This window comes from Callorhinus ursinus, unplaced genomic scaffold (assembly GCF_003265705.2).
Source record: "Callorhinus ursinus isolate GAN/ISIS: 27379988/994484 unplaced genomic scaffold, GSC_fseal_2.0 scaffold6, whole genome shotgun sequence".
Taxonomy (NCBI): domain Eukaryota; kingdom Metazoa; phylum Chordata; class Mammalia; order Carnivora; family Otariidae; genus Callorhinus; species Callorhinus ursinus.
Genome location: NW_027397068.1, coordinates 5,612,285 through 5,638,857, shown reverse-complemented (window position 1 = coordinate 5,638,857; position 26,573 = coordinate 5,612,285). Strand labels below are relative to the sequence as shown.

The window sequence follows — 26,573 nt, the reverse complement described above, 5'->3', positions numbered from 1 at the left end:
GCTACCAGCGAGTGATAGAGCAGTGGAGCACAAAATCGGAGCTTTTAGAAGTCGGCTCCGCTGAGGGATGTCGCTCCAGTGGCTAAGTGGGGGGTGGAACCCTCTCTGGGACAGTGTGGTCTCAGGACCCTTGGGGTCACAGAAAGACCGGGGGTGCCTCAGTGCAGCAGAGCTCCCAGGTATCAGAGCAGGGAAGCTGGCTGCAGAGACGGAGCCAAGGAGTGGGCTCTCAGCTCAGGGTTGCCATAAACTGTGATCCACAGCACAGTCGGGCCACTCTTCCAGCAGGGACCCAACAAGTGGCAGATGCGGGGAGACTCCCCTTCCACCCCCAGGAGGAGTGGTGTGAGAGCTCACCGCAGGAATCTGCTGGGTTTGGAGACTCCAAACAGGATTGGGTACCAGAGATAGAAACACTCGGTCACAGGCTGGGTGAGCACGGATTGTGATCCGGAGACCAGGGAGACAGGAGTGATTGACTGTTTTTCTCTGGGGGCTCACCGAGGAGTGGGGCCCCGAGTTCTTGGTTCCTCTGGGGCAGAGATTGGGAGACTACCATTTTCACTCTCCTCCTCCAAAGCTGTACGGAAAGCTTGCAGGGAACAAAAGCTACTGAGAGCAAACCAGAGAGGATTACTCAGCCTCGCCCCCGGCAAGGGCAGGGCAATTCTACCTCGGATAAAGACATTTGAGAACCAGTGCAACGCCCTCCCCCAGAAGATCAGCACGAACAGCAAGCCAAGGCCAAGTTTACCGATCAGTGAGAACAGCAGAACTCCAGCACTAGGGGAATACAGCACATAGAATTCATGGCTTTTTTCCCCATGATTCTTTAGTCTTTCAGAGATAACGTTTTAAAATTTTCTTTATTTTTTCTATTTTTTTTTGAATTTTTCTTTTTCCCTTTTTCAGCCAACATCTTATCCCTTTTTTAAAAAATCTTTTTTTTTTTTAATTTTATTTATTTGACAGAGAATGACACAGTGAGAGAGGGAACACAAGCGGGGGAGTGGGAAAAGGAGAAGCAGGCTTACCGCGGAGCAGGGAGCCCAATGCGGGGCTTGATCCCAGGACCCTGGGATCATGACCTGAGCTGAAGGCAGATGCTTAACGACTGAGCCACCCAGGCGCCCAAAAAAATCTTTTTTAATTTTCATTTTTAGAGTCATATTCTATCCCTTCATTGTAGTTAACCTTATTTTTCTGTACATATATAAGTTGTTCTCTCTTTAAAATTTTGGGATACAGTTGCTTCTAACAGACCAAAATACACCCTAAATCTTTAGTGTATGGCTTTGATCTAGTCTCCTGCCTGATCACATTCTCTCCCTTTTTTAAAAAATTTTTTCTTCTTTCTTTTTTCAACCAACTTCTTATCAATACCTTTTATAAAATCTTGTATAATTTTCATCTTTAGTCATATTCCATCACTTCATCATATTTGCCCTTATTTTTGTACAACTATAAGTTTTTCCTTCTTTAAAATTTTGAGAGTCAGTTTCTTCTAACAGACCAAAATATATACACCCAAAATCTAGTGTGTGGCTCTGATCTGTTCACCAGCCTGACCATATTCTTTCTTTTTTTCTTTCTTTCCCTTTCTTTTCCCCCTGGTTTCAGGTCTCTTCTGATTTCTTTAGTGTATATTTTTGTGGGGTCGTTGTTACCCTTTTAGCATTTTGTTCTCTCATTCATCTGTTGTCCTCTGGACAAAATGACAAGATGGGAAAACACCTCAAAAAAAAAGAGCAAGAGGCAGTACCAACTGCCAGGGTCCTAATCAATATGGACATTAGGAAGATGTCAGAACTAGAGTTCAGAATGACGATTATAAAGATATTAGCTGGGCTTGAAAAAAGCATGGAAGATACTAGAGAATCCCTTTCTGGAGAAATAAAAGAACTAAAATCTAACCAAGTCAAAATCAAAAAGGCTATTAATGAGGTGCAATCAAAGAATGGAGGCTCTACCTGCTAGGATAAATGGGGCAGAAGAGAGAATTAGTGATATAGAAGACCAAATGATGGAGAATAAAAAAGCTGAGAAAAAGAGAGATAAACAACTACTGGATCACAAGGGCAGAATTCGAGAGATAAGTGATACCATATGATGAAACAATATTAGAATTATTGGGATCCCAGAAGAAGAAGAAAGAGAAAGAGGGGCAGAAGGTATATTGGAGCAAATTATAGCAGAGAACTTCCCTAATTTGGAGAAGGAAACAGGCATCGAAATCTAGGAGGAACAGAGAGCCCCCCCATCAGTAAAAATAGGTTAACACCCCGACATCTAATAATAAAACTTACGAGTCTCAGAGACAAAGAGAAAATCCTGAAAGCAGCTCAGGACAAGAGGTCTGTAACCTACAACGATAGAAACATTAGATTGGCAGCAGACCTATCCACAGAGACCTGGCAGGCCAGAAAGGACTGGCATGATACATTCAGAGCACTAAACAAGAAAAATATGCAGCCAAGAATACTATATCCAGCTAGACTGTCATTCAGAATAGAAGGAGAGATAATAAGCTTCCAGGACAAACAAAAACTAAAAGAATTTGCAAACACCAAACCAGCCCTACAAGAAATATTGAAAGGGGTCCTCTAAGCAAAGAGAGAGCCTAAAAGTAACATAGACCAGAAAGGAATAAAGGGTGTATCTAACAAGAAGATCTAACAGTTGTAAGTATCTATGCCCTTAACATGGGAACAGCCAGTTATATAAGCCAATTAATAACAAAATGAAAGAAACACATCGACAACAATACAATAATAGTAGGGGACTTTAACACTCCCCTCACTGAAATAGACAGATCATCTAAGCAAAAAATCAACAAGGAAATAAAGACTTTAAATGATACACTGGACCAAATGGACTTCGCAGATATATTCAGATCATTCCATCCCAAAGCAAAAGAATACACATTCTTCTCTAGTGCCCACGGAACATTCTCCAGAATTGATCACATCCTAGGTCACAAATCAGGTCTCAACCAGTACCAAAAGACTGGGATCATTCCCTGCATATTTTCAGACCACAGTGCTTTGAAACTAGAATTCAGTCACAAGAGGAAAGTAGGAAAGAACTCAAATACATGGAGGCTAAAGAGCATCCTACTAAAGAATGAATGGGTCAACCAGGAAATTAAAGAAGAACTAAAAAAAAAAAAAAAACTCATGGAAACATGAAAATGAAAATACAACTGTTCAGAATCTTTGGGATGCAGCAAAGGTGGTCCTAAGAGGAAAGTATATAGCAATACAAGCCTTTCTCAAGAAACAAGAAAGGTCTCAAATACACACCCTAACCCTACACCTAAAGGAGCTGGAGAAAGAACAGCAAATAAAGCCTAAACCCAGCAGGAGAAGAGAAATAATAAAGATCAGAGCAGAAATCAATGAAATAGAAACCAAAAGAATGGTAGAACAGATTAACGAAACTAGGAGCTGCTTCTTGGAAAGAATTAATAATGTTGATAAACCCCTGGCCATACTTACCAAAAAGAAAAGAGAAAGGACCCAAATCAATAAAATCATGAATGAAAGAGGAACGATCACAACCAACACCAAAGAAATACAAACAATTATAAGAACATATTATGAGCAACTATATGCCCGCAAATTAGACAATCTGGAAGAAATGGATGCATTCCTAGAGGCGTATAAACTACCAAAACTGAACCAGGAAGAAATAGAAAACCTGAACAGACCCATAACTAGTAAGGAAATTGAAGCAGTCATCAAAAATCTCCCAACAAACAAAAGCCCAGGGTGAGATGACTTCCCAGGGGAATTCTACCAAACATTTAAAGAATTAATACCTATTCTGAAACTGTTCCAAAAAATAGAAATGGAAGGAAAACTTCCAAACTCATTTTATGAGGCCAGCATTACCTTGATCCCAAAATCAAAGACCCCATCAAAAAGGAGAATTACCAATATCCCTGATGAACATGGATGCAAACATTCTCACCAAAATACTAGCCAATAGGATCCAACAGTACATTAAAAGGATTGTTCACCACAACCAAGTGGGATTTATTCCTGGGCTGCAAGGTTGGTTCAACATCTGCAAATCAATCCATGTTATACAATACATTAATAAAGGAAAGAACAAAAACCATATGATCCTCTCAATAGATGCAGAAAAAGCATTTGACAAAGTACAGCATCCTTTCTTGCTTAAGACTCTTCAGAGCGTAGGGATAGAGGGTACATACCTCAATATCATAAAAACCATCTGTGAAAAACCCACAGCAAATATCATTCTCAATGGGGAAAAACTGAGAGCTTTCCGACGAAGGTCAAGAACATGGCAGGGATGTCCACTATCACCACTGCTATTCAACAAAGTATTAGAAGTCCTAGCCACAGCAATCAGACAACAAAAAGAAATCAAAGGCATCCAAATCGGCAAAGAGGAAGTCAAACTCTCACTGTTTGCAGATGATATGATACTTTATGTGGAAAACCCAAAAGACTCCACCCCAAAACTGCTAGAACTCATACAGGAATTCAGTAAAGTGGCAGGATATAAAATCAATGCACAGAAATCAGTGGCATTTCTATACACCAACAAGACAGAAGAAAGAGCAATTAAGGAGTCGATCCCATTTACAGTTGCACCCAAAACCATAAGATACCTAGCAATAAATCTGAAGAGGCAAAGAATCTGTACTCATAAAGCTATAGAATACTCATGAAAGAAATTGAGGAAGACACAAAGAAATGAAAAAATGTTCCATGCTCATGGATTGGAAGAACAAATATTGTGAAAATGTCAATGCTGCCTAGAGCGATCTACACATTTAATGCAAGCCCTATCAAAATACCATCCACTTTTTTCAAAGAAATGGAACAAATAATCCTAAAATTTGTATGGACCCAGAAAAGACCCTGAATAGCTAGAGGAATGTTGAAAAAGAAAAGCAAAGCTGGTGGCATCACAATTCCGGACTTCAAGCTCTGTTACAAAGTTGCAGTCATCGAGACAGTATGGTACTGAGACAAAAACAGACACATAGATCAGTGGAACTCAGTAGAGAGCCCAGAAATGGACCTTCAGCTCTATGGTCAACTAATCTTTGACAAAGCAGGAAAAAATGTCCAGTGGAGAAAAGACTGTCTCTTCAACAAATGGTGTTGGGAAAATTGGACAGCCACATGCAGAAGAATGAAACTGGACCATTTCCTTACACCACACACAAAAATAGACTTAAAATGGATGAAAGACCCAAATGTGAGATAGAAATCCATCAAAATCCTTGAGGAGAACACAGGCAGCAACCTCTTCAACCTCAGCCGCAGCAACTTCTTCCTAGAAACAATGCCAAAGGCAAGGGAAGCAAGGGCAAAAATAAACTATTGGGACTTCATCAAGATAAAAAGCTTTTGGGGGCGCCTGGGTAGCTCAGTTGGTTAAGCATCTGCCTTCGGCTCAGGTCAAGATCCCAGGGTCCTGGGATCAAGCCCCGCATCTGGCTCCCTGCTCGGTGGGAAGCCTGCTTCTCCCTCTCCCACTCCCCCTGCTTGTGTTCCCTCTCTGTGTCTCTCTCTGTCAAATAAATAAATAAAAACTTTAAAAAAATAAAAAAAGATAAAAAGCTTTTGAACAGCAAAGGAAACAGTCAACAGAACCAAAAGACAACCAACAGAGTGGGAGAAAACATTTGCAAATGACATATCAGATTAAGGGCTAGTATCCAAAATCTATAAAGAACTTCTCAAACTCAACACCCAGAGAACAAATAATCCAATCAAGAAATGGGTAGAAGACATGAACGGACATTTCTGCAAAGAAGACATTCAGATGGCCAACAGACACATGAAAAAGTGCTCAACATCACTCGGCATCAGGGAAATCCAAAACAAAACCTCAATGAGATACCACCTCACACCATTTAGAATGGCTAAAATTAACAAGTCAGGAAATGACAGATGTTGGCGAGGAGGCGGAGAAAGGGGAACCCTCCTACACTGTTGGTGGGAATGCAAGCTGGCGCAGCCACTCTGGAAAACATTATGGAGGTTCCTCAAAAAGTTGAAAGTAGAGCTACCTTATGACCCAGCAATTGCACTACTGGGTATTTACCCCAAAGATACAAATGTAGTGATCCGCAGGGGCACCTGCACCCCAGTGTTTACAGCAGCAGTGTCTACAATAGCCAAACTATGGAACGAGCCTAGATGTCCATCAATAGATGAATGGATAAAGAAGATGTGGTATATATATACAATGGAATTTTATGCAGCCATCAAAAAAAAAGAAATCTTGCCATTTCCAACGATGTGGATGGAACTAGAGGGTATTATGCTAAGCAAAATAAGTCAGTCAGAGAAAGACAAGTATCATATGATCTCACTGATACGAAGAATTTGAGAAACAAGACAGAGGATCATAGGGGAAAGGAGGGAAAAATGAAACAAGATGAAACCTGAGAGACAACCGTAAGAGACTCTTAATCTCAGGAAACAAACTGATGGTTGCTGGAGTGTTAGGCAGTGGGAGGGCTGGGTGGGCTGGGTGATGGACACTGGGGAGGGTGTGTGCTATGGTGAGCGCTGTGAATTGTGTAAGACTGATGAATCACAGACCTGTACCTCTGAAACAAATAATAAATTATATGTTTAAAAAAAATTTAGATAGTAGGAAGGGATAAATGAAGGGGGGGAATCAGAGGGGGAGATGAAGCATGAGAGTCTATGAACTCTGAGAAACAAACTGAGGGTTTTAGAGGGGAGGGAGGTGGGGGGATGGGTAAGCCCAGTGAGGGGTATTAAGGAGGGCACGTATTGAATGGAGCACTGGATGTTATACGCAAACGATGAATCATGGAACACTACATCAAAAACTAATGATGTAATGTATGGTGACTAACATAACGTAATAAAATAAAATTTAAAAAAAAGATTTAAAAGACACATGAATTGTAATAATTGGAGCATATTTGGATTCTGATTTGAACAAACAACTACTAAAACATTTTATGAGCTAGTTGCAGAAATTGGATCACTGACTGGATATTTTTGTTAAGGAATTATTAATATTTTAGTTGTAATCATGCTATTGTGGTTTTATTTTTATAGTAGTCCTTTTTTAAAGATATATACTGAATTATATACAAAATACTAGGTCTGGGATTTGCTTCAAGAGTTATGGCAGGGATTTGGATGAAACACAATGGCTATGGGTTGATAATTATTGTTTCTGAGTAATATTTATGAATTTGTTAGACTATCCTCTTTACTAGAGAACTTTAATATCTGAAATTTTTCTTAAGTTAAAAACAAAAAAACACTTAGGTATCCTGCAGATAGCTGGTGTCATGGGTTAACTGGCAGAAGTTTGAACAGGGAGGGATAGTTGCTAGGGATCACTGGACTTGAGTGAGGAGCCCTATCCTGCTGGGTTTCTTTATAGGTTTTTCAGAGCAACAACATGAGTATCCCACTGATCCAACCTGCCCCCAGCATTTTTCTCTCCCTATTTGTTTATTAACATCATACTAATGTTATGAACCTAGGGTTCTTGAGAAAAGGAATGAGATTGTACACACTTATCTCATACTGGGTCTTGGTCACCCAGATATCCTTACTGAGGGACTACCATCTGGGCCCACTTATTTCTCACGGCTTAGAAAGATGAAGACCTCTCAGGGAAAGAAATTTCAGGGAAATTTTTAAAAAACATTGTTTCTTTTCAAAGACATTTTTTACCCCTAAATCAATGGAAAATAGAAAACATTTGTCAAAAGTGTTTAAAGCTTATGCTGAGTGGAATAGTTCTGAGAGCACAGCACACCCAGTGGAATACTTGTTTATGCTCACAGCCTTTTAGCAATCGAGGTGTGTTAAAGACACCCAAAACAATATGTGAGTTTCAAAATTCGCTTCACTTCCCATCAAAACATAATGTATTTTTTTCTCACGGTTGACTTGGACAAGTTATAGTCTTTACTCTCATCAGATCAAAACTTATGTTTCCATGTCTCCTCTTAAAACTCTAATCCTGCAGAAATTACTTCTCATTTCACTGTGAAATAACCCTAGATACTTGATGTTCCATTTTGTAGCTTACCAGTCATGAATTTCAGACCTCTTTTAGGCACATGGAGGAAGGCTTTTGACTAAGCTTTCCCAGACAGGAGTGTGGAGAAGAGATTGCCTGTTTGGGGCCAGTCACAAACATTGCAGTGTCTGGTGCAATCCTTGACCAACAGAGGAAGAGGGAGACCCCTTCTTATAGATGAAGAAACTAAGGCATGAAGACTGAGTAGCCTTGACCATGTTGTCTCTGGAAAATACATATGTTCTTTCTCCTAAACCAGGCTATCTCTTTCAGGTATATGTTGTTTCTGCCCTGACTTGCATTGAAATAGGCACATTCTTCAGTTAATTGGTGATGCCAACTCACAGAAGGTGCATTTTTGTGGAGAGATGGCAAAATCCAGTCTCATAATGAGTTAAAGGCCAGCATTTTAGGGCAGTTAGCTGATTTTAAAGGATGCTGACATTTCCCAACAAAATACAGTTGAACTTTGGTCATTTCCAAGTATTTGATGTCCCAGTAGCCAGAATGGTCCAGTCCACATTGTAATACACTTATGACTGAGTGGTAATAGGTTGTGTTTATATCCACCTATTCATTCCCACTGTTTTACAGAATATCTTGAATAATCAGTCAGACTCTTCTTTCTAGTTAATATGATACAGTTTGGATATATTTGGTAAGGGCCTGATTGTTGTAAATTCATCCAAATAATTTCATGTATTAAAGACTCATAGTATAGTCTGTCATCCTGGATTCAGTGCTGAATTTTTAAGTAGATTATGTCAATAGCGAAGGATATGCTAGTTATCCCTGGGTTACTCCCCCATGAGTGCTACCCATTACACACCTCCAGAGAACCCCTACACAATCCTATCAGTGGCCTGTGGGCTTGGGGTTATTTTTCACATAGCAGGTGATATTTTGCACTAAGCCATCTACGTTTTTATTTACAAACACTGTAGGTTTGCAGTGTTTTCTTCGATATCTGCAATTTTGGTAACTGTCACTAGTAAATGTTATTGTTACTTAGGGTAATGTAAACAAAACAAAAAAAGCCTTAGTTAAACCTTGGATATTATATATATATAATCAGCCATTTGTATTTATTTCTTTCAAAATAATTAAAGACACATAGATTCATTCATGAACAGCAGACAGAAGATGCATCTGTAGCAATATTTAAAATACATGAAACATTTAGGTATAGTAATAATAATAATAAGCTCTATTCATTTATTGAGGGACTCATCTGTTCAGGGCCTTCCAGGCCATTTACATTCTTTATCACTTATCCCTACAGCCATCAGAGGTCGGAATCAGAGGGAGCTGGGGCTCTCGGTGGTCATTCAGCTCAGAGGGTGGGGGCGGGGCAGGGGGGGTGCAGGTTTAGTCTCGGCTTTCCCTTAGTCCAGAGTCTGGATCTTTGCTCTCCTGCAGCCTCTATCTGTGCACGGAGTGCTGCCTTCTCCTGCTAATCTGTTTTAATCTGTTTTTATATTTCTCTGTTTATTGTACTCTATCTCTAGCTTTCTAGTCTTTCTGTATCAATTAGAGTTCACCTTTCTGCACTTTCCTAGTATCCCTCTGATCTTCTGGCTTCTCCTGGAGCTTAGATGGTGGGTATAAAACTTACGACTCTGAACCTTGATTTCTACATGCCCTTTTCTAGTCCCAGACCCTAGGCTGTTCTTGACTTGGAGAAGCCCCATAAGCAGTTCTGTGTAAAAGAGCCCCTCTTTGTTTTCCTTGGGGCATAGAGTGAAAAAAAGGCAAAGCTCGAAGTAAAACATCACATAGCATTTTCCTCTTCAGTGTGTTCCCCTCTGTCAGTATGAGAGTTTACTTCTGTTTCATTTTGTAGTTATAAAATCCTCATAAGCCATTCTCTATCTGCTCTTTAAAATAAATAGATTAATTAACAGTTTTATGATCCCTGTTTATTTCTAGCAACTCTAAATAACAGGCTTAAGAAATAAATGGTGTTTATTTAAAAATGGATATATTACCATGTTTTCCTTCTTAAAGATTTATGTGTCCTTAAATATTATATTTTCAAAGTAATGCCTAAGTAGTAAATGGCCAAAGAAAATAAGCATCTGGTTACAATTTGATCCCTTTCTTGCCAGTCCTTAGCTGTTATTTGATGATTCCAAGTCATAATCTTTTTTACTGAACTGCCTAAACGATGCCAGTATAACTCATCCTGCTTTTTAAACTTACATACAAAAATTCCTTTCTGAGATTTTGTGCCAATTTCTCACCTGTCCTGTTGGCTATCCTCATTTGCCAGAAGCTCTCTCTTCTAATCAGAATTATTTTCTCTTTACAAGAAGGGCTTTAATCTGCATTCTAGCTCTTCCTTCTCCTACTGATGTCTAATCCAAAAGAAGTAATCTACTTTCTTCTTAAGAAATAGAGTGCCTGCATCATTTTAACTGCTACTAAATCTGGCTTAAAATTGGAATATTATGGATTCTTTCTTCAACTGAAGTTACTATAGCAATTATCTCTTAACCATAATTAGGTAGAAGGGAGCTTTTATGATGGAATGAATACTAGGCTCAGAAACAAAGACCTGATTGCAAACCCAGTCTTGTTCCTTGCTTAAAGTAGTGAGAAAAGTTACTTACCTTCTCTGAAAATCTTGGTTCCTCTTTTATAATTTGGGGACAATTAAATTAGATATTTAATTCAAGTGGATTTTGTAGGATTTAGTGAGATGAGACTGCCTGGCACTTAATTTTTTCACTGCATAAAAAACGTATTAACATTTACTAAGAAACTTTTACAAACTATAAAAAAAGAAATTAAATCCCCTAGTGGTAGGTAAAGAAGAAAGATGTGAATTCAGTTAACCATTTCACAAGAAAAACAAATTATTAAACATTTGGGAGAATGTTTAAACTCATAGCAATTAAATACATTCAAGAAGCATTGAGATGTCATTTCTTTTATTAAATTAGTACCGATTAAAAAAGACTTAATGGTGATGACATTGCCAGTTGGTACAGCTCATTGGAAAAAATATGCATCAAATTATAATAGTATTTATACTTTTCAATCTAGTAATCCCATTTCTGAGACTCAATCCTAAGGGAATATTCTAAAATATGGAAAAAAAATCTGTAAACATAAAAATTATTTAATTGTTGATTATGATCTTAATAAACTTGGAAACAACTTAAGTTTGTAATGGATTAAGTTCAGATGAATTATTTTGCAGCTATTAAAATAAGAGTAAAGACTTACTAAGCAACATGGAAAAATGTTTAATCAGAAATATGCACATATGATCATTGATATAAAAAATGAATCTTAAAACTATAGAAATAGATCCAAGTGACAATTTTTTTAAAAGATTTATTTATTTGAGAGAGAGAAACAAAGTCAGGGTAGAGGGAGAGAGAGAGAGAGAATCCTCAAGCAGACTCCCCACTGAGTGCAGAGGCCAACGCAGGGTTCAGGCCCACAACCCTGAGATCATGACCTGAGCCGAAATCAGGAGTCAGACACTCAACCAACTGAGCCACCCAGTGCCCCTAGACCCAAGTGATAATTATGTTAGATTATTATAGGATATGTTTTTTTCTTTTTTCCTGTTTCTCCAAATCTTTTGTAAGGTAATACTACTTTTTTTTTTTAAGGTAGTGTTACTTTTAGGAGTAAAATTAGAATTTAAATCTAATGTATTCAGTCTGAAGAAATATTTATTGAGTGCTTATTATGTGTGTGGAAAATCTGCTATGACATTTTGAGTCTAAAAACATGCCAGAATCTTTCTTCATTATTTACTCTAGGGCAATAAAAAAAGCAAAAAAGAATGTGCTTAGTGGACTATTTAGAATAAGTAGTTCATATACAACCTAAGATTTAAGGTGCTATTGTGTGTCACCTAAACGTTTAATGCGAGGCCGTCAGCCCAACCACATTAAATGTAATGGTGTTCTGTCTCACTATAGCCATCTGCTTTAGGACTCATTCCAAAATTAACTTACTGGCTTACTCGGGTCATTCCATGGAGGAATATGAGATCTCAGTGATATATTGACCAGAACATCAGTGTGGGCAAGATTTTTAATAATGCATCTGAAAGCTACGTGTAGAGGTAACTGGATTGAAGTAAGCTTTAGACAAGGTCATTTGCCAAGAATTGTAGCATTTTTTTTTGTTGTTGAAATTTTTACTGAAATAATTGTAGATTCACTTGTTATAAGAAATAATGTCAAAGATTGCTTGTGCATTTGTGCACTTTGCCCAGTTTTCCCCAATGGAAACACTGTACAGAAACATTCTACAGTGTCACAACCAGGGTATTGACATGGTACAGTCCCTCCCATCTTACTCACATTTCCCTAGTTTTATTTTATTCCTTTGTGTATGTGTGTACACATGTATTTCATTCCATACAATTTTATCACCTGTGTATGTTTGTTTCTACCACCACAGTCAAGACACTGAGCCGTTCCATTAACATCTCAACCAGGATCTATCCTATTGCCCTGTTATAATCACACATCTCTCCCCTCTCCACCACTCCTAGCCCCTGGCAACCGCTACCCTGTCCTCTATTTGTAAAATTTTCTCATTTCGAAATGTTACATACAATGGAACACAATAGAAAATCCAGAAAATAAACCCACAAGTATATGGTCAGTTAATCTTCAACGAAGCAGGAAAGAATATCCAATGGGGAAAAAATCTCTTCAACAAATGATATCGGGAAAACTGGACAGCAACATGCAAAAGAATGAAACTGGACCACTTTCTTACACCATACACAGAAATAAATTCAGAATGGATTAAAGACCTAAATGTGTGACCAAAACCATAGAAATCCTAGAAGAGAACATAGGGAGTAGCTTCTTTGACATCAGCCATAGCAACTTCTCTCCAGATAGATCTCTTGAGGCAAGAGAAACAAAAGCAAAAGTAAACTATTGGGACTACATCAAAATAAAAAGCTTCTGCACAGGGAAGGAAATAAACAACAAAACTAAAAGGCAACCTACAAAATGGGAGAAGATGTTTGCAAATGATATATCCAATAAAGGGTTAGTATCCAAAATATATAAAGAACTTCTAAAATTCAACACCCAAAAAACAAATAGTTCAATTAAAAAATGGACAGAAGACATGAACAAACACTTCTCCAAAGAAGACACGCAGATGGCCAATAGACACATGAAAAGATGCTCATCATCACTTGTCATCAGGGAAATGCAAGTCAAAACTGCAAAATCAAAACAATAAGACCACCTCAACACCTGTCAGAATGGCTAAAATTAACACAAGAGACAGCAGGTGTTGGCGAGGATGTGGAGAAAGGGGAACCCTCTTGCACTGTTGGTGGGAATGCAAACTGATGCAGCCACTGTGGCGTTTCCTCAAAAAGTTAAAAATAGAACTACCTTACGATCCAGCAATCATACTACTGGGTATTTACCTAAAGAATACAAGGACGCTAATTCAGAGGGATATATGCACCCTTATGTTTATAGCAGCATTATTTACAATAGGCAAGATATGGAAGCAGCCCAAGTGTCTGTCGATTGATGAATGGATAAAGAAGAAGGGGTATCTTTATACAATGGAATATTATTCATCCATAGAAAAGAATGAAATCTTGCCATTTGCAACAACAGGGATGGAGCTGGAGATATAATGCTAAGTGAAATAAGTCAGAGAGAGGCAGATACCATATGTTCTTGTTCATAAGTGGAATTTAAGAAACAAACAAGCAAAGGGATAAAAATAGAAAAAGACAAATCAAGAAACAGACTCTTAATTGTAGAGAACAAACTGACAGTTACCAGAGGGAAGTAGGGGTAAAGGATGGGTTAAATAGGTGAAAAAGAAAAAAAAAAGTTGTATAAATGAAGTTCTATAGTATATAACCTTTTGAAGTTGGCTTTTTTTAACTCAGCATAATTCCCTGAAGATTCTTCCAAGTTGCATGTATCCATAATTTGCTTCTTGTTATTGCTCTATAGTATTCCACAATAGGGATGTACCACAGTTTGTTTAACCATACCTCTGGGCCGATTCCAATTTTTGGCTATTAAAATAATGCTACCAGAAACATTTGTATACAGGTTTTTGTGTGCACATGAAGTTTTCGTTTCTCTGGTCTAAATGTCCAGGACCGCAGTTGCTGGATCATATGATAATTACATGTTTTCAAAGAAATTGCTAAACTACTTTCTAGAATGCCCATACAATTGTATATTCCCCCAGAAATGTATGGGAGATTTTGTTTCTTTGCCAGCTTTTCGTGCTGTCCTGGTAGCCTTATTTTGAATCAAAATTTGGGACAGTTTTCTTTACCTGAACTAACCAAATAGTTTTGGTAGAGACCCATGTGGGATGACTAGATTTAGAAAAGAAAACCACATTAGGGCATATCAGAAGCTGTCTCTCCCACCCGACACCCCCGCCCCTCGCCAGAATCATTCACTTAACTCTTAATAAACTACAGAGTAGGTTGGTTTGAGATATATGGCCCCTTTAGTCTCCAGATAACTAACCAAAAGGATTCAGCTCTCCTTTTGTAGCTGTTAGGCCCACTCTCCTTTATCAATATCAGGAAATAGGATTGGACATTGTTTCTTTCTCCCTTGTTTGACAATCTTCTAGAATAAAAATGTCTTCTAGAAGAAAAAATGTTTTTATATGTATTTTTAAACACCCTAGACCAGTGTCTTCACTTTGCACTGGTCTGGAAATGAAGATGCTGGATTAGGAGTTAGAAGACTTGTGTTTGAGTCCTTATTAGCTGTGTCACTATAAATAAGTCAGTTACCCTTTCTAAGTTTGCTCAGCTGCATAAAATGGATGGACGAGACCAGTAGCTCTCAAACTCTAACATACCTTAGAATCACCTGGAAGACTTAGGAAACCAATTGCTGGGCCCCATCCCTAGAGTTTCTTATTCAGCAGGTCTAGAATTGGGGCACAAGAACTTTCCTTCCAACTTCCCAGGTGATGCAGTGAAGCTGGTCCAGAGACAGTACCTTGAGAACCACTGGGCTAGATTATGCTAAAATACCCTCTGGGCCCAACAGTCAATACCATCCTTTAACCCTCCCCCCCGCCGAAAGAAAACCCTCAAATTTGCTTTCTGGTGAAACTAGTTTTGCATTTGTCTTTTTTTTTTTCCTTAAGTGATACAGATATATGGCAGAATTTAATGCCACCATTAAAAAATATCATAGAAGAACAGTCATTGTCATGGGAAGCTTACCACAATACATTATTAGGCTTAAAAGAAGCTATATATTACAAAACAGCATATATAGAAACACATAAAAAATGGTAGTCTGGAGAGATCTAAAATGTTAATAGTTATTGCTGTTAAAATTTTATTTTCCTTTTTTTGTGCTTTTCTGTGTTTTCTAATTTTGTCTATAATTCATATAATCATTAACCAGTTATTGAAACAAAAAAATTGAGCAATACAACTCTCAGTTTCTCTAAGTTTTATTTTATTTTATTCTCTATGTTTTAATAATTGCAGTAAAGAACGTGTTGAATGCCATCCAACAGAAGTAAGCTGTTCAGGTATGAGATAAAATTGTCCAGGACCCTTTACAAAGGCAGCTATGACCCTCCTTAGCCCTTTCCCTAAAAAATTTGGTAAATCACCTTGTGCCTTCTTCCTACTTGGTCTGGCCCCAGGACCATGCATTACAGCATTGCGTTACTGCCTCCTTAATATGTTCATGACACTTTGCCACTGTTAACTGGTGGGAATCACAGCCTCGGCTTCACAAGCTAGCCTCTCCCACATCCTTGACAGTAGGGTCAGAAAGCATTTTATCTGGCATGTTTCTTGCTTGCTTGCATCTCTCTTAGAAGAATTAATATTTATAAGTAAAATAGGAATTTAAAAATGCCTAAGCAGCCTGAAGTAAGATCTAAGCAGTCTGAAATACTAAGTCTGTTTAGATGGCAGAAAGCAGTCATCTGCTATAGAAGGGGATTTTGTTTAGCAGGTGGGTTCAGGTCCCCACCCAGGATTTCTAATTGTACTGATATCCCATATTGTCTTACTCAACACTCATGCATGTCAGTAGTAAGAAAGATAGCTAAGAACGAGCATAGCTTCCTTGAAAGATGACTTTTAAAGTGGTTTTGCTGCTAAATGTTTGAATTAATCAATACTGGAGAAAAACACTCCTCTGTTTCAGAACTCTGGGAACTCTGGTTCTGACTAAACTTGTGTGGTCCGAGGCCTGTCGCCAACGGCCGGCACGGTGGGGTTTCTGTGACCCCATGTCCACGGCTGCACCTGTAACCGTGGGTTCCCTCCTGCCACCTTCTCTGCGGTAGATATTCCATAGGAATTAGAAACTCAGAAGACTTTTTGATTCGTGAGTGGTGGTGTATTTTATTGTGGTGGCACTGTTTTATATCATGCATTTGAACACCCACCCAGAATTATTTATTTTAACAAATACATGTTGTGCTTGAGGCCATATATTTTTATGTGATACCTAAAGACTACTGCTGTCTAAATGTTGGCCCCATGCGTTTGCTGTCATTAGCCCAGGGCCTGGATTTGCTTTCTAGAATGGGAAGCTTCAGTGATGGCATCCGAACTCCTTGTTCATGACATTGCCAGCAGTATTGGCCACCGTCCCCTTATTCTGGAAGAACTGATGAGAATTTCATGTCTGGAACCTACTTGCTTTGGTGAATAGGATCAAGATCCGGTAACTGTTGAATCAGCCCACGTTTGCAGCCCTATCTAGAGATGAAGGGGCATCAGTCTTCCTCTCTCCCCCACATATAACCTCTCTTCTGATACTCGACATACTGCTGGCTTTCCACCTAGATGTCCACTGCAAAACAGCCGTGCCTGGCTTACCTGCATCCCACGTCGATGAAAATCGGCAGGCTTTTTATGTATATGGAAGTTATCACAGTGCATCCCTGGCTTAGAGAAAATACAAGGTCAAGGTTTCAAATAACTCCCAGATGTCCATCTTACTACATTTTCCTACTTTCTTTTTTTTTTTTTTTTAAGATTTTATTTATTTATTTGACAGAGAGACAGCGAGAGAGGGAACACCAGCAGGGCGAGGGGGAGAAGCAGGCTTCTCACTGAGCAGGGAGCCTGATGCGGGGCTCGATCCCAGGACCATGGCATCATGACCTGAGCCACCCAGGCACCCCTTTTTCCTACTTTCTGAAAGCTCTTACAGATTTTGTGCAGTGTGGAGTTGGAAGGCTGCACTGATGTTCCCTTAGTCTAGAGTTTTGGTCCACAGTTAAGTAAATACTTAACTGCTGTCATTTTAGAGGGACAAGCTCTTCTTCCTCATTGTATTGTTTCTCTGGTCTTTTGTTCCATCCCCCCTCTTTGCTAATCCTTCAGCAAGCCACCATCCTTCAGGAGGAAAAAGTGTTTGCCACACTGTTCCAGGCCAGCTTTTTGCTGCCCCATCAGCACAATGTTCATAATCAGAGTAAGAACGATCTCTCTCAAGGTACTGCCTCAGAAATGTACTTCCTTTCATAACCCAAGAATAGTTTTTTTCTCCCGGCAGGCATTCGGCATCCATCTTAAACTTATCCCACCTTATTAGAATCATCTCGTTCCTGGGCTGTCTCCCCCGCTGTCATGTTAGCACCCTAAGAGGACGCCTCCTGTGTGTGCTCTGGGACTGGCACAGTCACTGGCACCTAGACAACACTTCATGACTCAATGAGTTGAATGAATGAAGCCAGCCTGCCAGCCCACAGGAAGGAATACCTTCTACTATCTGTCCCACTCGAAAAGTGGAGGCCAGGTATTACCAGCATGGACCAGACCCATGCTGTATTTGCGAGTTAGCAAAAATTGCTTCATCTTATGATTTGACAGATGCTTGAAAAAGTCATTTTCTGATATTTTTATATTTACATTTATATTTTTTTATTTTGTCCATGAGGTTTGATTTTAGAAACTGTTGTATAATATAAAGTATAAACTCTCTTTTTCCATGCCATTAAAGCATTCTGTTTCAGAACCTAACTTTGAACATGAGCCATACCTACACAAAAATACATATTGAAGGCATGGTTTTATATACTTATTTTTTTAAGTCTACAGTACCCTTTAGAAGGAACATTTGGGTATGGCTGTGCTTATTAAAGAGTCTTTTAAAAATTTAAAATTAAAGAGTCTTTTCTAAAGCTTACAAGTATTACGAAGTTCACATTTTCGAGTATTTTCCAGTTTTATCTGTCTTGTTAACACACCCCAAAGCACTTAGATAGCCTTTTCTTTTAATGCTAATGTTATCTTGTGCAGCCTGCCTTGACGGCATATTTTTTTACTGATTGAAAGTTCAAATCTATGTTGAAGAATTGAATTTAGTAATATGAATGTGTTAACTAAGATAAAAGAACACTAAGAAGTGTTTTAACATATTATGTAAATGTATTGAAGCATTTTAAACTTAACATCTGGTCAGCTATCACATCAGCCTAGCCCTGTTTGTTGTGGTTGAAGAAGATTGTTTTTCGGTGATGACTCAAAGCAGAGACATTATTTTCAGACATCTTAACTTCCTCTCCTTCTTCCTGTTCCCAACTGTCCAAATTCAGGTGCACAGAATACGGAGACTCAAACCTTATAGCCAACAGGAAAGAGACCCTCTTTGCCTTGTTTTTAATAATAATATATACTTCTGTAACTATATGTTCCAGAAATGTAAGCTGTAGCTTTACTTTCCAGAATAAAACTAAAAAGATGAAATACAAGGAGTTTTCCCAGTGTAATGAAACAAAATTATCCTCAAAATAAATGGCAGTTAGGGAAAGCAATTTTTGCTGTCATGGATAAAAGCTAGAGAACACAAAATCAGCATTTGAAATATATTAACTCACAGTGTTTTAAATAAAAAGAAGCTAAAATGCATTGTATAGTACCTGTTCCCAAGGATGATTGCAGTTTCTTGTTGTTAAGTCCTGTAAAATACATTATGTACTTGGCAGGCAGAACTATGAAAACCAGAGATGAAAAAAGACATATTAGGTCAAATTTTAAAGTTTTTCTTCTCTTGGGGGGGTGGTGTACGGCGCCATTTTGCATTATTTAATCAGCTCAGTCTCTTATGCACCTGTTCCATCCCAAGTTCATATTCACAGGCATGCAAAAGAAGATAAATCTTTGATATTTGAGGCAATAATGAAGATTAAAAGTCCCCAAACCTGTGCAGTTTACCTCATTCATCTGAAAACTTCTAGTGGGAAAGGCATATATTGAGAATCAAAATTTCTTCCTCAGTCCATGATTGCCACGTAATAGCTCTGTCTCCAGCGCAAGTCACTTAATTTTTCTGAGCTTCTGTTTCTTCATTTGCTTTATGTAAATCACAGGTTTGTGGTGAGTCCAAAGCAGTCCAAAGAGGCTTCCTATGCTATGAAGTGTTTTACAAGTGTTGGCTAGGTCCCGTTATAATTCCCATTTTGCAGATGAGGAAGGGCTGAGAGAGGCTGCTGACCAGTTTGTTGAAGGTCACATGGCTGGCGAATAGAGATCTAGTTTTAAGATCCTGTATCTATAATGTCGGTATTTTTCAGCATCAGTACTATTGACATTTTAGGACCGGTAATTCTTTCTTGGGGGTCAGGGGGCTGTCCTGTGCATCATAACATGTTTAGCAACACCCTTGGCTTCTATCCCCTAGATGCCAACAGCATTCCCCAATTTATGATAACCAAAAATGTCCGCAGACACTGCCACGTGTCCCCTGGCGGGCAAAATCACCCCAAGTTGAGAACCACTGGTCTGTGTGATTCCAGAGCTAAAGTTATTAACCACTTGTATGATGACATTTATCAGTATTATCATTATTCTGAGTGGTTTCTGGTTGGAATACTCCATGACATAGCAATTTTCAGAATTAAAAAGGAGATAACTGGTTTTCATCCATGGTTTCCCTGTTTCTGAATATGAACAGTGGCATTGTCTTCTTTGGAAGGTCCCCATGAACTGTTCTTACAGAGGCAGGGTCACCTGACGGAGACACTATCCACAGTGAGCCAGAAGTCAGACTGAACAACCTTCCCCTGTAATTCTGTGACCATCCCCTCAGGGGCCCCACTGCTGTCTCTTGAACTGCCCCTTCTCGTCTGGTAGGTGCATGGGCTCCTATCAGCCGAGAGGCATGGAAGAGAAACACACGTATCTTCATAACCATGATCCCATTTAATCTTCACAGTAAGCCCTTGAAGTTTGTATCTGTTGTCTGCGTTTACATTTTGTTTAGGAATCTTAACCTTTCTTCCTTGCCTGCTCCTTCAACTTTGGTGTTCTCATTGCAGAGCCTGATATAGAAAACTCAGCAGGAAGCTGATATGGAAACTCAGCAGGTGCCTTTCTCACCAGCACTGTAGGAAGAGTAACATCCTTCTGAATTACTCAACATAAAGCAGATGCTTTCTGCCCTCCGTGACTCTTCCTTTTTCCTTTCCCCTTAACAGGGATCATTAAATACATGCCTCCTTTGACTGCATTTGGGGACTTAAGAACCAGCTGTCCAAGAGTAGAATGTATTTATTTCTGTGGCTCACTCTCCCCTCCCCAGCCCCACGCCCACAACAAGGCCAAGCATGAGCTTGCCAGTCCTCCCACACTTCCCCATCTTTGTCACTAATCTGCAGTCTGCTGTCTTCCTGATACAGGCACACTTCCCAATTTATTATCACCTCTGAACTAAAACTTTCTAAACTTCTATGATTAGCTTTATTGTTTGTTTCTCTGTGGTTTAAAACTATTGGGAAAATAGATGCATTTGATCTGGGCCTCATTCAATTTGTAGGTAGGCCTGTCTGAATTATTTTACACACTAAGTTTTAAGATCAGTTGCTACTGACAAGCACAATAAATATAATTGAATGTGATGAAAAGCATCGGCATGACCTGAGGAGAGGCTAGCCGTGAGGAACTGGACTTGCCCAGGAATCTTCAGGACTCGAAATTCTGCTCAAGGAAGGTCCAAAACAGTAGTTGGAACCAACGGGAAAGAGGACTGGGTCACTTCAGGGCAGTGCAACCTGAGTGTCAATTAAAACTTTTATTTATTTATTTTCTTTAAAGGGCATGTGAATCATGTTAATTACTACATGGTTCATTAAAAGAGGAGTAATTGGCTCCTGCTGTAAAATGGCAATGTCTGCCCCGACGAAGAGTCATTTTTCTTTCTTAGATCAGCTTGCATCCTTGTTGACCAGATTTACCTGATTATGAGTTGATGTGCGTTTAGCCGTTTCATCATGTTGTATAAGTAAAGCATCATGGGTTTTCTTTGCTTCTCCAGGTGGCCTTTTTGAAGATGTAACCGTTGGTTGGAGCCAAGGCACCCTCCCTGGCATGCAGCTCTCCAGGCCGGAGGCCAGCGTTCTGCATGGCGGGCAGTCATCACAGACGCAAGAACCCGAGCTCCAGAATAAGAGTGTTGAATGAAGTTGTGAGTTGACTTGTTGGCATATTGTCTCTAAGAGAAGAGTTCACTTCAAATCTTTGAAGAACCAAGGCTGTGAAGAAAGTTGTAGTCGCAGAGAAGTTATGTCTCTGTTTCCCACTGAGAGGAATAGCCAAATATGTGCTGTGTCAGCAACACCTGGGAGGGTATTTGCTTCTGGAGTCCCGTCTGTCCTTTGGGGGATGGAGTGAGGGACTCTGGTGGTGGAACTGAATGTTAACTGCTATGCATCCAGGCAGATAGACTTAACAAACTTCCCATTCGGTTTGCTGGAAACAAATTTTTAGAAAGAAAAATAGAGAATTTTGTATACCTTATTCGGAAGAGATGCTCTGTGAATAAATGTGTGTTGAATGAATGATTAACAAATTAAAGGTTTTCCTGTGTATGCAGACCTGCACTTGTTCCTTTTGTTCTTTATTTCCTTTACCAAATACTATTGCCTATCCACAAATAGACCTCGCCGGCCTCCTGTTACAGAAGTATCTTAGTCCCTGTGTGCCAGAGCACCTGGAGAGGAGACCATGGATGGAGAAGGACAGAGCTAGAGGGAATCCTACAGAGCACGGGTGAGCTGCTGATTTCACAGAGAAGGTTCGATCCTTGCCTGTCGTCACCGGCTCCGGGCAGAGCTGGAACGGGAGCCGGAGCTGGGCAGATCTCCTTTCCCACTCTGTGGTCAGGAGGACCATCTGCATGTAAACTGTACTGGCTGCTCATCCAGCCTGTTGGCGTTCATCTGAGCCTGCAGACCACCTAATACCTCTCTGCGCCAAATACTCGGGGTTTTACCTCCCCTAATTTCCTAACACTCAAAACACCGGTGTCCCTCAGGCTTGTGCTTTGGTGAACTTTTTGTTTCACCGAGACGCTTGCCTGCCAGCATCACAGCATGGTGGGGCACTCCTAATCTGTCACCAGCAGACCGGCCGAGGAATAAAACCCATCTGTTTGACCCTGCAGAGTCCCTTTATTAAGCACAGTTGGAAACATGGAAGATCTCAGTGATATGTCCAAGACACACGCCAGAGACAAGAATTAGTTGGGCTTCTCGTAGGCTACTAAGCTCCCAAACAGCAAGCTGATTTTTTGTGCTTTAGATTTCTAGCTGTCCATATAGAGCAGGATCTCTCAACATCGGCACCATTTACATTTGGGGCCTGGTGATTGTTTGTCTTGGGAGACTGTCCTCTGCTGTGGGGAGGAAAGATCTTTTTCCCTGTACCTTTCTAGGTTCAATGGCTGCAGCTTACAAATCAAACTGATAAAAGATTAACAAGAAAAAAAAAACAATTTAATTACATACATCCACACAGGAGTTTCACAAAGGAATGAGACTCAAGGAGGTGGTCAGATAATTGAGGTTTATATACCATCTTAGGCTAAACAAAGAAAAAAGAGTTTTGGGCTTCTTGGCAAGGGAGGCAAATTATAGGAAGGTGAGGGAAGGAAATGTATGGTAATAGGGTTGTCTTGTTATGCAGATAAGAGTTGCTCAGATGATAAGAGTTGTCTCCCAGAGTAGCTCTCTTCCTGGTACAGAGACTTCTTTACAAATGGAAATTTCCTTTATAAATGTAAATTTCATTTGCAAAAGAGGACATTTATACTTTATTTTTAGGCATTTACATGGAGGTAAAGAGCTTTTTCTGCCTCTGTCTTTAGCTCAAGATAATACTTATATCACAGCGGTGGATTTTGCGGGGACATAGTCTGGTACCCTTCAGTGCACTGAAGGATATTTAGCAGCATCCCTGGGCTCTACCGACCAGATTCCAGTTGTCCCCCTACCCCAGTTGTGACGACTAAAAACATCAGCAGACATTGCCCTGGTGTCCAAAATCGACCCCAGTTGAGAACCACTGCCTTAGAGAATGAAACAAAATTTGGTGACTACGTATATTTGTGTGTTGCCACTGACACAGCCATTACCAAATCTAGGTCTTTTTGTGGCATGTGGTCTGGCCTTAGTATACCATTGGTTTCACAAATGAATGCGTTAATGATGAATACTTTTGTGTGTGAATATTTCTTAAGAGTTCCGTTTGTATTGTTGGAGACTGGAATCAACTCAATGAAGCAGAGTTCAGTCTGCATAAAAGAGAAATGTCTTCTGAGATAGCCTTTCTTCCTCTGGAAAAGAAAGCAGCTGTGACTGTGTTTGTTTGCATTTTGGATGGTGAAGGTGCTCATGGTTCAGGACAACTCTACCACTCAACAAAACCCAGCTAGAAGAGTGTTCTAATTTGCTAACCTTGTCTGCATAAAATCAAGTTGAGTCAATAGTTAGACCCCTTCTCGCTCTGAGTCTTAGGAGGAGCCAAGCCACAGAGAGCTAAGCACAGCTTCTTCCTGATGGCACAGGTGGGGAAGGGAGGTGGAGTGGCTGTGAGAAGCTCGGAGGAAGGGCAGGAATAAGAGCAGGTCAGTCTGTCTGTTTCTCTCTCTCTCTCTCTCTCTCTCTCTCTCTCACACACACACACACACACGCACACACAGATTTCTTAACGTAGACTGCAGTTACTGTGTGAAGTTGCATCTGTTGTGCAACTTAAAATCTTGCCGTGGTGAGGTTCTCAAGCTCAACAGGTTTCCACTGGCTCTCTTAGGGTTGGGAAGGGAGGTGTGCCCCAAGTGAGCTGTTAACATCTAAGCACTGGGTAGGTCTTGAGGGTAACGTGTAAACCTGTAAGAGTCTTCTTCTTTAGGGCCACAGGGAGTGGGGAAAGGAGGGAGAAGGGAGCCGTTTTATTTCATTTTTTCTCTTTGCTAAAAAGAAAAAATTGCTTCTCTCTCTCTGAGAAGGAGAGACAGAAATTTCCAGCATTAAAGAGATTTAGTTAAACCACATAAGGAGGGCTAGAGAGAATTGAAGCAGGCTGTACAAACTCATTGTTGGCCCTTGGAAGTCATTTCACATTAGTCTCTTGTGTCTTATGAGTACAATTCTGGTATCTATTCAGTAGCAATCCTAGATAATGGTAACACAGAATTTTGATATACTATTAAGAGTTGCAAAAAAAAAAAAAAATCAACCAGGGGTTAGCCAGCAAAAAGAAGAGAGGACATTGTGGGTAAAAAAAATGTTCACTATCGTCAAGTGAGTAATTCTATGCATGACACTACTGATGGTCTTTAACATTAAGTACCTCATGCAGTGCTCTCCAGGACTTTGTGAGACAGGTGCTGGCATTTTCCCATTTTACAGATAGTTTTACTCTATCTGTACTTTACCCAGACAAGAGAGCCACTTGTGCAATTTGCCTCAGATGGTCAGAGAACTCTGAGTAAGAAGCCTCTGGATGAAAGAAGATCAAACGGAATAGATATAATGAAGCAGGTTTTTTTCTTTTTTTTAAAGATTTTATTTATTTATTTGACAGAGACACAGAGAGAGGGAACACAAGCAAGGGGAGCGGGAGAGGGAGAAGCAGGCCTCCCGCCGAGCAGGGAGCCTGATGCAGGGCTCGAACCCAGGACCCTGGGATCAAGACCTGAGCCGAAGGCAGACGCTTAACGACTGAGCCACCCAGACACCCCATGAAGCAGGTTTTTTAAATAACTGGGAATAAGGCAAGAAACAGGGCAAAAATACCATGTAGTGTTTGAGAATTATTGAAGTTAAGGAAAGGTACAGGAAAAGTAAAAAAGAAATTAGAAACGCCAGAAATAGTAAAAATCCAAATGACAGCCAAAATAATAATAATAACAGGTACTATTTATTGTTAGCCATATCCCAGGTCTTGCTCTACGTGCTTTCATGTATTATCTCTCTTTTAATCCTCAAAATAATCCTATGAGGGAATTCTTATAATCCCTATTCATATGTGAGGATGCTGAGGGGCCAGAGGGTAGGTGGATATTTCAGACACACAGTAAGAAGCAGCGCTGGGTTTGGAGCACAGGCACCTAACCATTATTCCACTGAACCTCCTGGATATCAGTGATGGAATTAAAACAAGAAAGAAAGAGAAGCGGGGGGAGGGAGGAAGGAAGGGGCAATAAAGAGGGAAGGAGGGAAAGAAGGAAGGAAAGAAGGAAAAGGAAAAGGAGGTTGACAAGGACCAGAGCCATATTAAAACACCAAATTTCCAATCCATTTTGGATATCTGAAAACTGCTGTAAATTAGTGTTTCTGTGAACTCATTCTTACCTAGTATAACAACAATAGATAGACACTGTTGAAAACTTCTATTGGCCACCCGTTTTGGCAAACCGATCTCTAATAAGTTTGTTCATTTGATGTGTATTTATTGAAAACCTACTATCTGCCAGGCGTAGTTGTGAGTACTGCAGATAGGATCAAAGTCCCTGCCCTTAATGAGTTTACATTCTCAGACAAAAAAATACTATGTTTATATGTGAGGTTAAATGCTAACAAGGTTAAATGGTTTTGTATGATGGATAAAGCCAGTCTAGTTGTTGTCCCTGGGACATTTGTTTTTGTCCTTAATGTATAACAAAGATTAGTTGGGACCCACATTTCATTATAATTCAGGAATGTAAGGATGACTGGTATATCTTAGTATGTAGTTAGAAAAGCATTAACATTTATCTTACACATCAGAGGGATGGTTCCCACTAATTGCTTATCTAAGAGTCCTACATCTTCTTAAATACTCAAGAGCTCTCAGTGTGACATAATATAACAATTTCTCTTTGCCTCTTGAGATTCTTCAGGCTTTTATCTACTGAACCAGAGCTCATCATCATTCCTTAATCTGGGGGGAAAAGTGGGAGGGAGTTACATGGAAATAAGTTCTTTTAACAGGGTAATTTCCCTAGTTTTAAGAGGAATGATAAACACTTGCTTAAAAGAACATTTTATTTTATTTTATTTCTTCAAGGTTTTATTCGTTTATCTGAGAGAGAGCTCGCGAGAGCACACGTGCAGGGGGGAGGGGCGGAGAGAGATGGGGTGGAGGGACTTCCGGCTGAGCAAGGAGCCCGTCATCACAGGCTGAGATCATGACCTGGGCGGAAGGCAGACGTTTAACCGACTGAGCCACCCAGGCACCCCTTAAAAGAATATTTTAGAAAGCATCAAACCTA

General features: G+C 39.8%; 1 protein-coding gene across 2 annotated transcripts in view; it reads left to right on the top strand.

Moving 5' to 3' along the window:
* Positions 1 to 22,477, top strand: part of UBE3D (ubiquitin protein ligase E3D) — a 153,983-nt gene extending 131,506 nt beyond the window's left edge. For both annotated transcript variants that reach the window (XR_012378489.1, XM_073893564.1), the window contains one exon: positions 21,357 to 22,477. Coding sequence is in view for 1 of the 2 variants with exons in the window: in XM_073893564.1 (XP_073749665.1) it covers positions 21,357 to 21,377 (21 nt within the window). In the remaining variant the exon portion in view is untranslated. The remainder of the gene's footprint in view (positions 1 to 21,356) is intronic.
* Positions 22,478 to 26,573: the final 4,096 nt, after the last annotated feature.